Source organism: Drepanopeziza brunnea (assembly GCF_022702325.1).
Source record: "Drepanopeziza brunnea f. sp. 'multigermtubi' strain 214-2 chromosome Unknown ctg7, whole genome shotgun sequence".
Classification (NCBI taxonomy): domain Eukaryota; kingdom Fungi; phylum Ascomycota; class Leotiomycetes; order Helotiales; family Drepanopezizaceae; genus Drepanopeziza; species Drepanopeziza brunnea.
Genome location: NW_027094070.1, coordinates 910,062 through 922,854, shown reverse-complemented (window position 1 = coordinate 922,854; position 12,793 = coordinate 910,062). Strand labels below are relative to the sequence as shown.

The window sequence follows — 12,793 nt, the reverse complement described above, 5'->3', positions numbered from 1 at the left end:
GCAGCTCCTTCCTTCCTCTCCATATCCGCAGCCGATCTTTCATTTTCTCACCACGGCTTCCCAGTTACAAGCACAACAACATTCACCGCTAGCTACCATATTAACAACCCCCCCCCCCCCCCCCGCCCTCATTCTATTCTCATCCACGAATATCAAACACAAGGGTATCACATCTCTTCAACATTGATACGCATTATCAATATGAATCAGTTCGATAGCCCGGACCGGGAATACGGACTACTGCTGCGCCCTGCATCGTACAACAACGGCCAGTCCTCTTTGGCCGGATTGACAAGCTCGCATCCCATCTATCACCCAGCTTACGGCACTGACTTTGCATCTTCGCGCCCGGCATCTCCGTCTTCAATCTACTCCTGTGACGAGGTCAGTATTTCCCCGCCCCCCCCCCCCCCCCCCCCCCCCAGCTGCCGATCCCAAATCCTGCAAGTACTTGTAGCCAAATTTCAACCAGAGATCAGAAAGAGTGTGGGACAGACAAGACAGACAAGACAGTCCTACGATTTTCCCGGGGTGTGATGTGCAAAAAAGATAGCGGACGAACGAACGAGCTAATCTGCTGAGTAGACCGTCTTCGCGGATTGGCCTTACTTGTCATCTGATCTTCCTTCCGTCTCTGGTCAAAGCCAGCTGGAATATCTGATTCCAATGAAGCAGGCCGGCCTGTCTGTACGCTCTGGAAACGTCCGCGCCAAGGCGAAGGATACCATTGTGTCTCAATGTCCACAAAGTGCCGATTTGGTTGGTGTCGGCAGAAACAGCATGATCAGTGGCGAGAATGATGCAGCCAGGCTTGTCAAACACCGGGAGATGGACTACGCGTTGATGGGTATTGAGAAGAGGGACGCCATTGAGAATAGAGACGTCAAGGGCAAGGGCAAAGCGGTCGAGTTGAAAGACCACCAGACTATTAACCGTACGTATCGGAGGGGCTCACTTTGATTATCCTGCGGTTTCTGGTGATATGTCTTATCTCGAGACGGACATAATTCTTGAGGCTCTTGCTGACTGTCATGCTATTTAGGCAGCCCCTTGAAGCTACCCCACGACCCTTCCCGTGGACTTGATATCACCTGGAAGGATTACTGGACCGAGGACGATGGGGGACGGTCCAACGTAGAGCGGGAGGAGCCGATCTACGACTTGGACTACAACTACCTCGACCACGGTACGTATCGACGAAACCCCCTTTTTCCTTCTTTGGCCGTCCGTCCCTATTTGGAATTTCAGGGGACATCCGACCTTTGCGCTCTACCGAAACCATGCCCATGGTGAGAGAGTTGCTGACTCCCCCCATCAAGTAGATCTCGATACGGATCCCCCCCACCACGAGGGTCGGATGAGCAGCAAAAGGCGAAGCAGAAGAGAATATCCCCCGTCCCCACGCAAAGCCCACAGCTCCGTTGCCTCGCCCTCACGCGGTCAGGAACGGACCGGCTCACCTGGTAACTACGCGGCAATGAACATTGATGAGTTGCTGAGAGGCATGGAGGCCGACTCAGACGACGACGACGATACCGAGGATGACATCCCGTACGACATGCCAAAGCTGCGGGATTTCCGGGGCGCAGCGTTGCCCGTGGCTCGGCGTACGGCGAAGAGAAAGGCTGCTACCGAGAGCCCGGCCGGTCTTGGGCTTGGGCTTGGGCTTGGGCATGGGCTTGGGCATGGGCTGGTGCTGGGGCTGGAGGAGGGTCCGAATGCGAAGAGACGACGCCAGACTGGAACCGGCGACAGGGAGAAAAAGAATCCCCGATCGCGCGCCCGCTGCGGAATGAGTAACTTATGTACTAACTAGCTCGGGTGATGGGGTAGGTACTTTTATGGGGGGGTATTTCGGTCGGCTACGAACTGTACCTACCAGCAGAGCATCCCTTTTCCTTTCCATTCTCATTTTTCATGGTCGTGTTTGGATTACAGCCGGAGAGAGGGATCATTGGGCGTTGGTGCTGGTGGGCTGTCTCTCTTCAGCCCTTTCTTTCTTTACTATTTCTTCTGCTTTATTTGAGGAAAAGGAAAAGGAAAGGAAAGCACCATCTTTGCGCTTTGCGCCTGTGTTTGTTCATAAATTATTATTACTGTCCCGGCGAGGGTAGAAAGATGGATGAGGTGTGTTTGAAGTGATTGCTTCGTGTTTCTTGTACGGATTGGATTGGATCGAGGGGCTGAAGCAGGCCCCCCCCCCTTTTCTTTTCTTTTTTTTGAGGGAAAGAAAGAAAGCACTTGCCTGCCTCTGTTTCTGTTTTGGAATCATCATCATCATCATCATCATTATCATCATCATCATCGTTGTATTGGTTGTTTTGTTTGGGATCCGGGGCTCGGGCGCTGTTTCACCCGTTCGCAACGATTCGTAGATCGAATGAATGGTCGTGACATGACTTGATACAGTATTATCGTCTCACTGAGGACGTGATACTGTACGGTACCGGTATCACTCGCGGCCGGTCTTGGTGGCAAGTTTCAGCCCGAGGCGGAGATTGTCGCACGCGTGTGAGTGGCTGACTGAAAAGAAGGAAAGAAAAGAAAGAAGAAAAGAAAAGAAAAGAAAAGAAAAGAAAAGATAAAAAAAAAAGATGAAGAAAAGGCTGCCAAATATTTTTGAAAAATTTCGATGTATTCTTATTTTATGTATGTAGTCAGATTACAGATTAATATATTAGAGCCCCATTATCCATCCCACTCAAGGCAATGCCTTTCTGTGTATATATGTATGTATGTTTTTTGTGTTTTGTTTTCTGTTTTCTGTTTTCTTTTTCTTTTTCTTTTTTTCCTTTTTCCCCCTGTCTAGGTGTGATGATGATGATGATGATGATGCTGATGATGATGGGAAAAGAAAAGAAAGAAAGAAAGGAGAAAAAAAAAAAAAAAGAGATTTTATACAGGGGCAAGCAAAAAACACAGCAGCAGCAACGCTTCCGTCGTGGATTCGTACCCAGAGTAGACATTACCACCTCCAACCTCCCCAATGATGACGTCCCCCCCGTTCCCCCACCCCCTCCCCCCCCAGGCCCCCCAAATATATCTCTCGCCTCGCCTCGCTAGCATGACGACGCAAAGAGCAGAGGGAAAGGGAAGGAAAGGAAAAAAGAAAGAAGGAAAGAAGAAAAAAGGAAAAAAGAAAAAAGGAAAAAAGAAAAAAGGAAAAAAAAAGGAAAAAGAGAGAGAGAGAGAGAGAATAGGAACTCCGGGTCTGTTATTGATTATGCGGCGGTGCTGTACTCTACTCTACTGTACTGTACTCTAACTCTACGCTACGCTACTTCACTCTACTGGTGAGGGGCCATGCCGAGGGAGTTGTTGCCTCCGTTGAAGGCGACGAATTGAGACTTGAACATGATGTCTCCGTAGATCTGGAGGTCGCTGTTGATGCCCTGGAGACCACCGAAGCAAGCTGCAGCAGGAAGAGGGTGGTTAGCATGAGGGAAACCGCAAGAATGGGAAAGGAGAAGGGAGGTGGGGAGGTGGGGAGGATTCGAATCACACGTACTTGTTCCGGCAGCGTCAACAGGGGCAAAGTTGATGTCGCTTCCCTTGACCTTGGCCATGTAGTTTCCTCCGACGTCGACCATCAGATCGGGCAGTTGCGTGTTGCAGGGGAACGTGACGCCTCCCACGGTCTGGTTGTTGGCGGCGCCTGGGACCTGGCTGTAGTAGGCGTTGACGATGGGCGCGCTGGCGAGCATGAGGGTGGTTCCGGTGTCGGCGATGGCCTGTCCGCCGGGCATGTCCATGGGGGCACCGGTGCCGACGGCGAACTTGCTGGAGGAGAATTGCCAGAAGCCGTTGGTGGTGTTGACGGCGGCCCAGCTGAGGGTGCCGTTGTACTTGGTTTCGTCAATGTTGCCGAACTCGTAGGATCCGACGGAGGCCTTGCGGAGATCGGCGGTGAAGACGGGCATGGCGAGGGAGGGCATGGCGTTGTCGAAGAAGGTCTTTTGCGGCGCGGGCTGCACGGTGTTCAGCTTGGAGTAGGCGAGGCCGACGAGTCCGTTGGAGTTCATGTCCCTGACGAACGAGGAAGAGACGGCGGTCGCGAGCTCGACGGCTTGGTTGGTGACGGTTGCACCTCCAATGTTGACCGTGTCCGTTCCGACATTGCCAGCGGCTCCGGATCCGTCACCGTAGGAGATCAGCCACGACGCGCCGGCCATCGGCTGGAAGGTGGCGGACTTGCTGGGGTCGAAGTTGGTGTGACCAGTCTGGGACTGAGGATTGAGTTGCGTGTTGAACATCCAGAGATCAGAAGATCCCGTGTCGAAATCCATGTTCATGGTCTGGCCACCGACCATGATGGGAGAGAGGTACTCCACATCACCCGCCTCGGGGGTCGCGGTGACGAGGCCGTTTCCTGCGCCGGTGGCGTTGGTGGCTGCTGGTGCGGCGGCGGCAGCATTGTTCTTGGTGGCATCAAGGGCGATAGCCGAGTTCGTGAGGGTATCTGCAGTTGCGGGGGCGTTCGCAGCGCTGGCGGCGTTCATGGCATCGACCAGGCCCTGAGGAAGTGCCACGCCATACTTTCTGTGCGCCTTGATGAGCGCCCTGGTACCTGCACCGGGACTGCGACCATTAAATACGGGATTGGGTACACGAACGACCTTGAAGCTGCGCTTCTGTATGGGCGACGGGGCGGCGAGGGCGAGTGTGACCAGGCCGAGGAGGAGGAGCGTCTGAAGTGCTACTACGGAAAGCATCGTGAGAGTTTGTAAAATCCACACCAGGTGGTAGAATCAAGAAATTAGGGGTCGAGCTCGAAGATTCCGTCTGCTTCAAAGAAGGAATGAATGAATGAATAGATGCAGTTAAGATTGGGCGAGGAAGAAAACAAAAGAAAAATAGATGCCCAGCACAATATTAATATGTAAATATATATGAGAATGGATACCCGCCCCAGAAATGGCGAAAAGAAACAAGAGGAGAATAGAGATGCAGAAACAAAGATGCAGGAGTAAAAATATGAATGGGCAAAGAGATGATGATAGTTATAGAGGAAGAAGACAAGGAATCGAAATAGGAAAAGAGGTGCACCTACACCTGATTACGCGGCTGGAAGGAGAAATGCAGAAGATGTTTTACGCATTAAGTCTTGGAAGGGTTTCGATAGGATGGCCTCGAAAGGGTAAAACGTGTGAGTTGCAGAGCTCAGACATAGGGTGTGGCAAGAAGGTAGGAGGGGAGGGACCGACAGACAAGCTCGTCTCTGTCTGTCTGTAGACATTGTCGACATGTCCACCGGTCAGTTTGTATCCGCGGAACATGCACGAAGGGGGGACATGTTTGGGGCTGGGTGATGGCATGAGGGCACGAGGGCATGAAGGAAGGAATCAGGGCATTCCGAGATGGAGTTGAGATGACAAGTACCAGGAGCCGGAAGTGAGTTCGTCGTCCACCCAAGGGCCCATCTGTGGCTGTAGCTGTAGCTGTAGCTGTAGCTGTGGCTGCCGCTGTGGCTGTACATGCAATGCAGATCTGAGGCTGAAAGCCAAGTCCAAAGTTCAAAGTCTCAAGTCTCGCTTGTGAGCTTGTATGATATTGTTGGTGCCTCGGTCCGAGCCCTGGCTGGTCCGTCTGAGATATTGACGGATTGAAACACGCGTTTCTCCTTGGAAAAGAGGCGAACGGAACATCCGTGTCAAGTGTTCGGGAGCTTTGGCGTCGACTAGGAGGCCGCTCTGATTGAGTAGAGACGTGACTGATCGATCGGCGGCTGGCCGAGCTGATATGATCGACCCAGGGGAGGGGGAGGGAAAAAAAAAAAAAAAAAAGGCTTGCTCTTGCCAAATCCCTCTCTTTGCTGTAGCAGTTATTGTCTCATTGCGCGCGCAGATCATGAACATCATCAAATCGCGACGTCCATACGAGCGAGTATCCCAGCCAAACCAAACCAGGACATCGGACGGGCCATCCATCGTACCGATCGATGAAGGGACGGCTTAAGGCTGGACGTGGGTTGGCATAAACAGTGAGAGCGGTAGAGCGCGCACAGCATGTCTCCGAAACTAGCTCGGAATGTGGCCATCCGTCGCATTGCGAATCGTCGGTTCGTAAGAACTTTGACCCTTTGACCTTGTCGTTGTTTTGCTTCGCGTGACGTCGGTCGTGCCCGCGGCCTAGGGAGAAGCCGTGATCAGATCGGCATTGCCCTTCAGGAACGACTTGTTACTTAACTTGCTCGCGCGAGGCTGGATGGAAAGATAGGTAACCTTGGCTAAGATTCCTACCAAGATGAGATCGGTGCTGAAGCAAGATAAGAGCAACGTCAATGTGTGTGCTGTAAGACTGCATGTGCATCTAGTGTGCCAGAGAATGTAACGCCTAGATGTTATCCAGGATACAGTCATTAATCCCCAAAATCCACAGGTATCACGCGATACCACCAGCAGAAGATGCACCTATTCCGTCCCATCCCGTCCCGTCCCATGCCAACCCATCCTATCCCATAAGAACTCCTAAAGTCCACGTTCAGCCCTCGATGGACGAGAAAGAGATCGTTGATCACAAGTCTCCGAGGGCGAGAAGGGTGTCCCCATGACGCCCAAAAGCTCCGTGACACTAGAGATACAAGCAACAACTCCGTATGTAGATGCCGTGAATTCGTCCCCGTATATGTAATCGTCCCTGTGTGGTCCCTATGTATGTACTTGGAGAAACGCCGTCCACCAAGCTAGACTCTTCCTGGAGCAATTCTCCTTGGACTGGAATAGTTGAGGGGTATATCCTCTTCATCACTACTGGAATCCCGCATCTCGTCCAAGAATCGGTTCATCTCCTCACTCTTTGCCTCGCTCTGGCTCACCCCTTGGCTTCTGATCTTGCTCCTGTACTCTGCAACTTCACTGCGACCTGCGCTCACATTGGGCACCGCCGGATCAAACTCGACTCTTCTTGCGTGCGGAGCGCGATTATGTGCACTGAACTCGGACCGGAGGGGGCTTTGTTGCGGTGATCCTTGGATTCTAGGCGGAGGAAACGTGTGGCCCATATTGCCCGAGTTCCCTGGGCTGCTCATGAAAATCAAGGTCTCGATAGCGGCTTGTTCTTGGATGGTCTTTTGGACAGGCGTCTGGATGATCGTATGATCCCTGCCATCCGTACGAAGTGGTGTCCGGGGAGCAGGAGTACCGTTGTAGGGAGAATTTGATCCGTGACCTGGCATGTTCGGCGGTTTACTGTATTTCGGTGTTCCAGATCGGCGCGAGTGTACAGCAGGACGGATATCGGCGGGGGGTCCCAAGGCTTTCGAGGGAGGAGGCGAGATTATAGGTGCGCGAGAAATTTGCGGCTGGGCAGTATAGTTGGGTGTCGAATGGCTGCGCCAGAACGATTCGTAAGTTTGGGAAGAAGGTGGTTCGCCCCTGGGGTAAAGGTCGAAGTCTTGCGACATTTTGCTGGAATTGCTCGACTGAGCCTGTAAAGTCGCAATCGCAGCACGAGGGGAGGTGATGAAAGCGCGACGACTAGGCAAGGTAGATGTAGATGACGTTGGAGAGCCAGCCTGGGAAGCAAGAGACTCGACCTCATCGATTGAATTGGACTGCCATCCTTTGTTGACTTTGACCATTGCATATGAGAGACGCGTTCGGAGTTCAGAAGAAAGCTTGAGAGTGTCAGTGGATGGGTTGCGGTGGGCATTGCGTGTGTCTTACCTCCCCAATCCTGCTAACAGAAGATGCGTTGCTGATAGCGCTAGTATTCCTGGAATGTCCACGCGCCTTGGGAATTTCAGGCGATACAGATAGAGGCTTAACCTGCCCATCCGCAGTCCTCTTCTGGCCTGCTGTCTGAGCTATCGAGAGCATCGGTCGCGTCGAAGATGCATTGCCGAGTGGTTGTTGCGTCGCTGCTAGCTGCGACAGCTGTGATAGATGACATAGCTGCCCGTCTGGATTAGTGCTCTGCGAAGAGAAGCCATCAGATGCCGAAGTTGGTGGGGTCGAAGTGGTTTCGTGACCGTCGGTGGTAGATTGGGAATTGTCACCCGATGTTGTTACTTTCAGGGCCTGCTGCGCACCACTGGGACCGTCTCTTTCTTGCCCGGATAGCCGCATATATCTATCGCTTCCTCCTAGAGCTTGAGATCTTTCAGGGGTGTTGACAGCGTCGCCAACAATCTCTTTGTTCGCCGCGGAAGAGCGCATGCCGGCAGCCGTCGTCGCGCTCGTTGATGCGACTCTACTACTGGCCCCAATATCGCGATGACTCGTGCTCGTTGTCTTCATAGCTTGGGGTATTTTGTCGAGAGCGGCGAGAGCCACTTGGTGAATCTCCATCGGAAAAGCGTAGTCTCCAAGCCGATGTCTAGAAGAATCTGCGTCGGGTCCGTATCGTGTCGGTTTCGTCTGTATGCGGAGGACGTGTAGAATAATGCGATGCGGTCAAAGCCGGTGGCTGGAGATATTCTGGGCGCGCCTGAATGAGCCACGCGTGGTAGGCAGGCGTTGGGACGACCTTTAATTGCTCTTAGGTCGTGTCACAAGAAACAGTCCTGCTGTCTGACGACAAGAATTGAAGATATTAATTTTTGACTGGACGTGATAAGTATGCGGGCGTGCGAATGTATACGGAGTGTAAGAGCGTGTAAGTACTGAAGGCGGACACCCCACTTCTTGCTTACTTAGCGCCAACTAGCCACGATGCCTCGTGACTAGGTACTTTACCCACCTCATTTTTGCTTTTTGGCTTGCTCATGGGGCTTCTATACGGACCCCTTTGTATCGATCCCCCCGGATTTGTGCAATCGATATCTCCGGTGTTATTTTTCTTCCCTCAGGATACCTAGTACTCTCTGTTCCGTCTATAGGTACGTAGTTATTTCCCTACAATAATGTTTTATACTAGGCTAGCATAAACAATGCTATGCTAGATAAAATTCAAAAGTGACAAAGAATTTACTTCTGGATACCGTCAAATGTTCGATTGGTAGAGAATTCGATGTGCAAAACTTCTATCTTCGAGAATACCATTCGGTGCAACATACAATACACGAACGTAAATTTTCCATCCACTCCGCCCCATCTTATCAGTGTGAAAGATCGTCCTGCACCTGGAGCTCGTGTTGTATACGGGCCGCGAGCTCGTTTTGCAGATCGGTTCGCATACGGGCCGACCTCAATGCCCTCAATCTACCTACCCTGAGGAACTCTTGTCGTCTCTGCTCTCTGTAGGCCAACCTCTTCTTGTCGCATTCGATGCAAGCAAAGACCGACGCGAACAAATGCGTAGCTCTGCTTCCGTGTCAGCACTCTCCAGCAATCAAGGAGGCACGACTTACGCAAGAGCCGTAGAGACCCAAATTGTAGCACCGATCAGCGGAAAACGCATGAAATCAACAGGCGGAATGACAATGTAGGCGGAGAAGAGCAGGCCCAGCGCGCACATGAGGTCAATGGCTACGACGAAGACAGGATGCAGCCTCTTGAGGCGAGAGGTACTGTAGCAGGCGGCGCGCGACATGATTTGCTCGGAGTTGAGTAGTAGAGAGACGCAGACCTGAAAATCATCAGAAGGACCGCATCTCAATGATAATAAATCAAGCATTGCTGGGGCGGGTAGGTAGAGGTCGAGGTCGAGGTCAAAGTAGATGTAGATGGATGGATACATACGAAGATGAAAGTGAAGAGCGGAGGAAACATGCTACCACTTGCTTCGGGATCTCCCTCAAGATCATACTTGACAGCGTAGATCGACATGATGATGGCTAGGATCAAGGTAACGAGGGCGAGAAAGAAACAGACGCATCGACTGACGAGTTCGATGAGTTGGAGGTATTGGGCGAGTTGGTATTCGAACCTGAACATGGTCGTGGCCATGATGCTGCGGTTGCTTCTTCTCTCTCGAACTTCCTGGCGTGGGGTGGCGTGGCTTCCCGATCACATGAATGGGGGAAGGGGAAGGGGAAGGGGAAGGGGAAGGGGAAGGGGAAGTGGAAGGGGAAGTAGAAGTAGAAGTAGTCGGGTAACGACTTCTTTCCAAAAGCCTGGATGTGTTGTAGTATGTTGTTGAGGGTTCAGAAGACGCGGACGTGAACGAGAAAGTGAACTTGAAGGGATCGGGAAGTAGAAAGTGAGCAGGTCGGGAGGGTAGGAAGGTGTGAAGGTGTGAAGGTGTGAAGGTATGAAGGTGTGAAGGTATAAAGGTGTAAAGGTGTGAAAGTGGGAAGGTCGAAAGGAAAAGTAGAGATGGTGCGAAGGTGGGAAGGCTCGATGCCATTTCAAGGTGGACTGGCCAAATCGGGAAAGGACAAATCGAAACAACGAGAATCGGCAGGAGCGACACAACGTGAATTCACCTTCACTTGCACCTTCACCTGCACCCTCATCTGCACCCTCAACCTCGTGACTCTCTATCTCGGTCTCGGCCTCTGCCCGAGGATCACTCTCGTATGGAAGCATCGTCGCCCGATTCAATATTTGATTATATATATATATACATTACCGCTCCTTATCAGAAGGCCCAACAAGAATGAGTAGAGCAGGCTACCTAGTTCAGTTTCAATATGTTGCCCAAACATGGAAGGTTTACACATCGGAGCCTCACCTGCTGATAGCAGCTACTCAGACTCTACCACCTGTGGCATGAGTGATCCCATCTATATCCCAGCCCACGTGTGGCTGGAGTCTTCAGGCGCCATTTGAAGCACGACAGACATCCTAAGGCCGGCAGCTATAACAACATATATAGAGAAGAGGCAGTCGCTTCACAAACCTCTCTCTCTGTCCGTTTGATAATCGGATTTTCGTTCGCACGCTTGGTGGAAGAAGGAAGCTGGGAAAGGCATCGTTGTGAGCTTTTCTGTCCACCTCTGCAGTCGCAAAAGCTCTCTATATCTAATCGTCGGCTCGCTTAGGTGGGCCTCCTTTTATCCTTTCAGTCTTAGTCGGCATAAGCGATTGCGGATCGGAAGCGAATGCGGATTTTTCTTTTATTGCTAGTTATTATATACAAAATATAACTTATAACATTACTTTTTAATTTATAATCGTATAATTCAATTGTATTTTATTAAGTGTAAGCCGAAAACGTATTTATATATCGATAGTTTGATGTTTTAAATCGATGAAAAGCTTGCTATTGAGCAGCAAGCTAAAAAAAAAAAATTGAATCTGGTGCAAAATAATAATAAATTACCGATAAAATTTAAAATAAAGATGCTGAATATCGTAAAGGAATCGATTTACGCAAAGCTAAGCGCGAGCGTAAAAAGATTATACGAAAACGCTGCAAGCTTAATTGTTAAAAACGACGATTCAATACTTATTTTAATTCTCGATTCGGAAGAGATTTAGTGGATGCAATAACTTTTTGAACGTTAAATTTTACGGCCTTGTAAAAAAGGTATTCCTCGACCAACTCTTTCTCAACTTAAACCTTTTCTCGGTGATAATGATCTAATGATTACAACCGATATTATTAGAGACCTTTTTTTAAAGCAAAATATTATGCTTTTTCTTAGTATTAATATCGATAGCGATAGCTTCAATTCTAATAGTAATAGAGATTCAAACGATTCGTTGCGTAAAGTAAGAGACGAATCAAATTCTAATGAAAATAATAATCGATAGTTAAATGTTTTATCGGATGATACGATTTTAAATGTTTCGAAAGACGGTATAACAAACGATTAATTATTTATATAAATATTTCTTAATTTCTAATATATTCGAAAAAATCCGCATTCGCTTCCGATCCGCAATCGGTTATGCCGACTAAGACTGAAAGGATAAAAGGAGGCCCACCTAAGCGAGCCGACGATTACGGTATATCATTCAACAAGGTATGAGTCTGCGGACTGCAACTGAAGACGATTTTGAGTTCTGCCAACCCCGAGGAGATTACCGAAGGTGTCTAAAGTGTCTAAAGTGGACCATCATGAAGGGTTAGACCCATCCTACGTCGGGGAAACGTGACATCGTGTCAGCTCGGCGTAACGATGGGCGTTTACTTGGACATTTCAAGACTTTGGTATTCGAGCGGTGAGCTCCTCCGGCCAGCTGCAGGCCAATCAACGGAAGGAAAAGAGGAAAAGAGCAGGTATCATGCCAGTAAGTGACGGGTCGCAACCCCCACGCGACTTGGTACGCGCTTTGGGCCTGCCGGACCGCGAATTCACCCGACAGCAAACACTGGGAGTGAATAGGTAGTTAAGCGAGGAACTTCGTCGGTATATGAAGGGTCTGCTGCCTCCAGGAAATCCTGCCCTCCTTCTTCCTTCTTATACACACTGTCTACGCCGGGTTTCTTCTTCAAATCAACTGCCCCCCGTCACAACCACAATTCCTACACTATTTTCACGCCGTGACAACAGCACTTCAACAGCATGTCTGGAAAGGGTCAATCTGGATCTTCCGGCTCGTCCGGCTCGTACGGTAACTCATACACCCCTTACACTATCACGGGCAGCGGTACCAACAGTCAGGTGAGGCTTCTTTCCATGCGCCCCCCCCCCCCCCCCATATCGCGTTGCGAGGAACACCAACAACTTATCTTCTCATAGGGCAATAACTACGACACCCGCACTCAACCTGGTGGATCGGCATACCACTACTCGAACAGCGGTACGAGCCCCTCTTGCAAGGCTTCTTTGACTGATTCTCATTCTAATCCTAACTAGATGGTTCCTACTACTACCAAAACGGCAACTCCTCCACTTACTACAACGATGGCAAGGGTTCTGCGACTTACACGGCTCCCAACGGCAATGTCTACAAGAAGTAGATGAACAACTACCGTCTTGATGATCTCGAGGGTTGGCCTGGTTACCAGGAGCGGTACATGG

The 12,793-nt window shown here is 50.4% G+C and overlaps 5 protein-coding genes across 5 annotated transcripts; 2 read left to right on the top strand and 3 right to left on the bottom strand.

Moving 5' to 3' along the window:
• Positions 1 to 201: 201 nt before the first annotated feature.
• L3040_004742 (uncharacterized protein) lies at positions 202 to 1,816 on the top strand (the record flags this gene model as incomplete). Its single annotated transcript, XM_066156319.1, has 4 exons — positions 202 to 384; positions 586 to 934; positions 1,043 to 1,186; positions 1,320 to 1,816. 4 exons carry the CDS (start codon positions 202 to 204, stop codon positions 1,814 to 1,816), a joined length of 1,173 nt encoding a protein of 390 aa, XP_066011735.1.
• A 1,471-nt stretch (positions 1,817 to 3,287) lies between these two features.
• Positions 3,288 to 4,712, bottom strand: L3040_004741 (uncharacterized protein; the record flags this gene model as incomplete). Its single annotated transcript, XM_007291122.1, has 2 exons — positions 3,288 to 3,412; positions 3,509 to 4,712. 2 exons carry the CDS (start codon positions 4,710 to 4,712, stop codon positions 3,288 to 3,290), a joined length of 1,329 nt encoding a protein of 442 aa, XP_007291184.1.
• A 1,970-nt stretch (positions 4,713 to 6,682) lies between these two features.
• Positions 6,683 to 8,288, bottom strand: L3040_004740 (uncharacterized protein; the record flags this gene model as incomplete). The annotated part of the gene is made up of 2 exons (XM_007291123.1): positions 6,683 to 7,615; positions 7,665 to 8,288. The coding sequence occupies 2 exons, from the start codon at positions 8,286 to 8,288 to the stop codon at positions 6,683 to 6,685; spliced, it is 1,557 nt and encodes a 518-aa protein (XP_007291185.1).
• A 749-nt stretch (positions 8,289 to 9,037) lies between these two features.
• On the bottom strand, positions 9,038 to 9,827 carry L3040_004739 (uncharacterized protein; the record flags this gene model as incomplete). Its single annotated transcript, XM_007291124.1, has 3 exons — positions 9,038 to 9,242; positions 9,290 to 9,507; positions 9,621 to 9,827. The coding sequence occupies 3 exons, from the start codon at positions 9,825 to 9,827 to the stop codon at positions 9,038 to 9,040; spliced, it is 630 nt and encodes a 209-aa protein (XP_007291186.1).
• Positions 9,828 to 12,334: 2,507 nt separating this feature from the next.
• L3040_004738 (uncharacterized protein) lies at positions 12,335 to 12,732 on the top strand (the record flags this gene model as incomplete). The annotated part of the gene is made up of 3 exons (XM_007291125.1): positions 12,335 to 12,433; positions 12,512 to 12,572; positions 12,629 to 12,732. The coding sequence occupies 3 exons, from the start codon at positions 12,335 to 12,337 to the stop codon at positions 12,730 to 12,732; spliced, it is 264 nt and encodes an 87-aa protein (XP_007291187.1).
• Between the last annotated feature and the right edge of the window lie 61 nt (positions 12,733 to 12,793).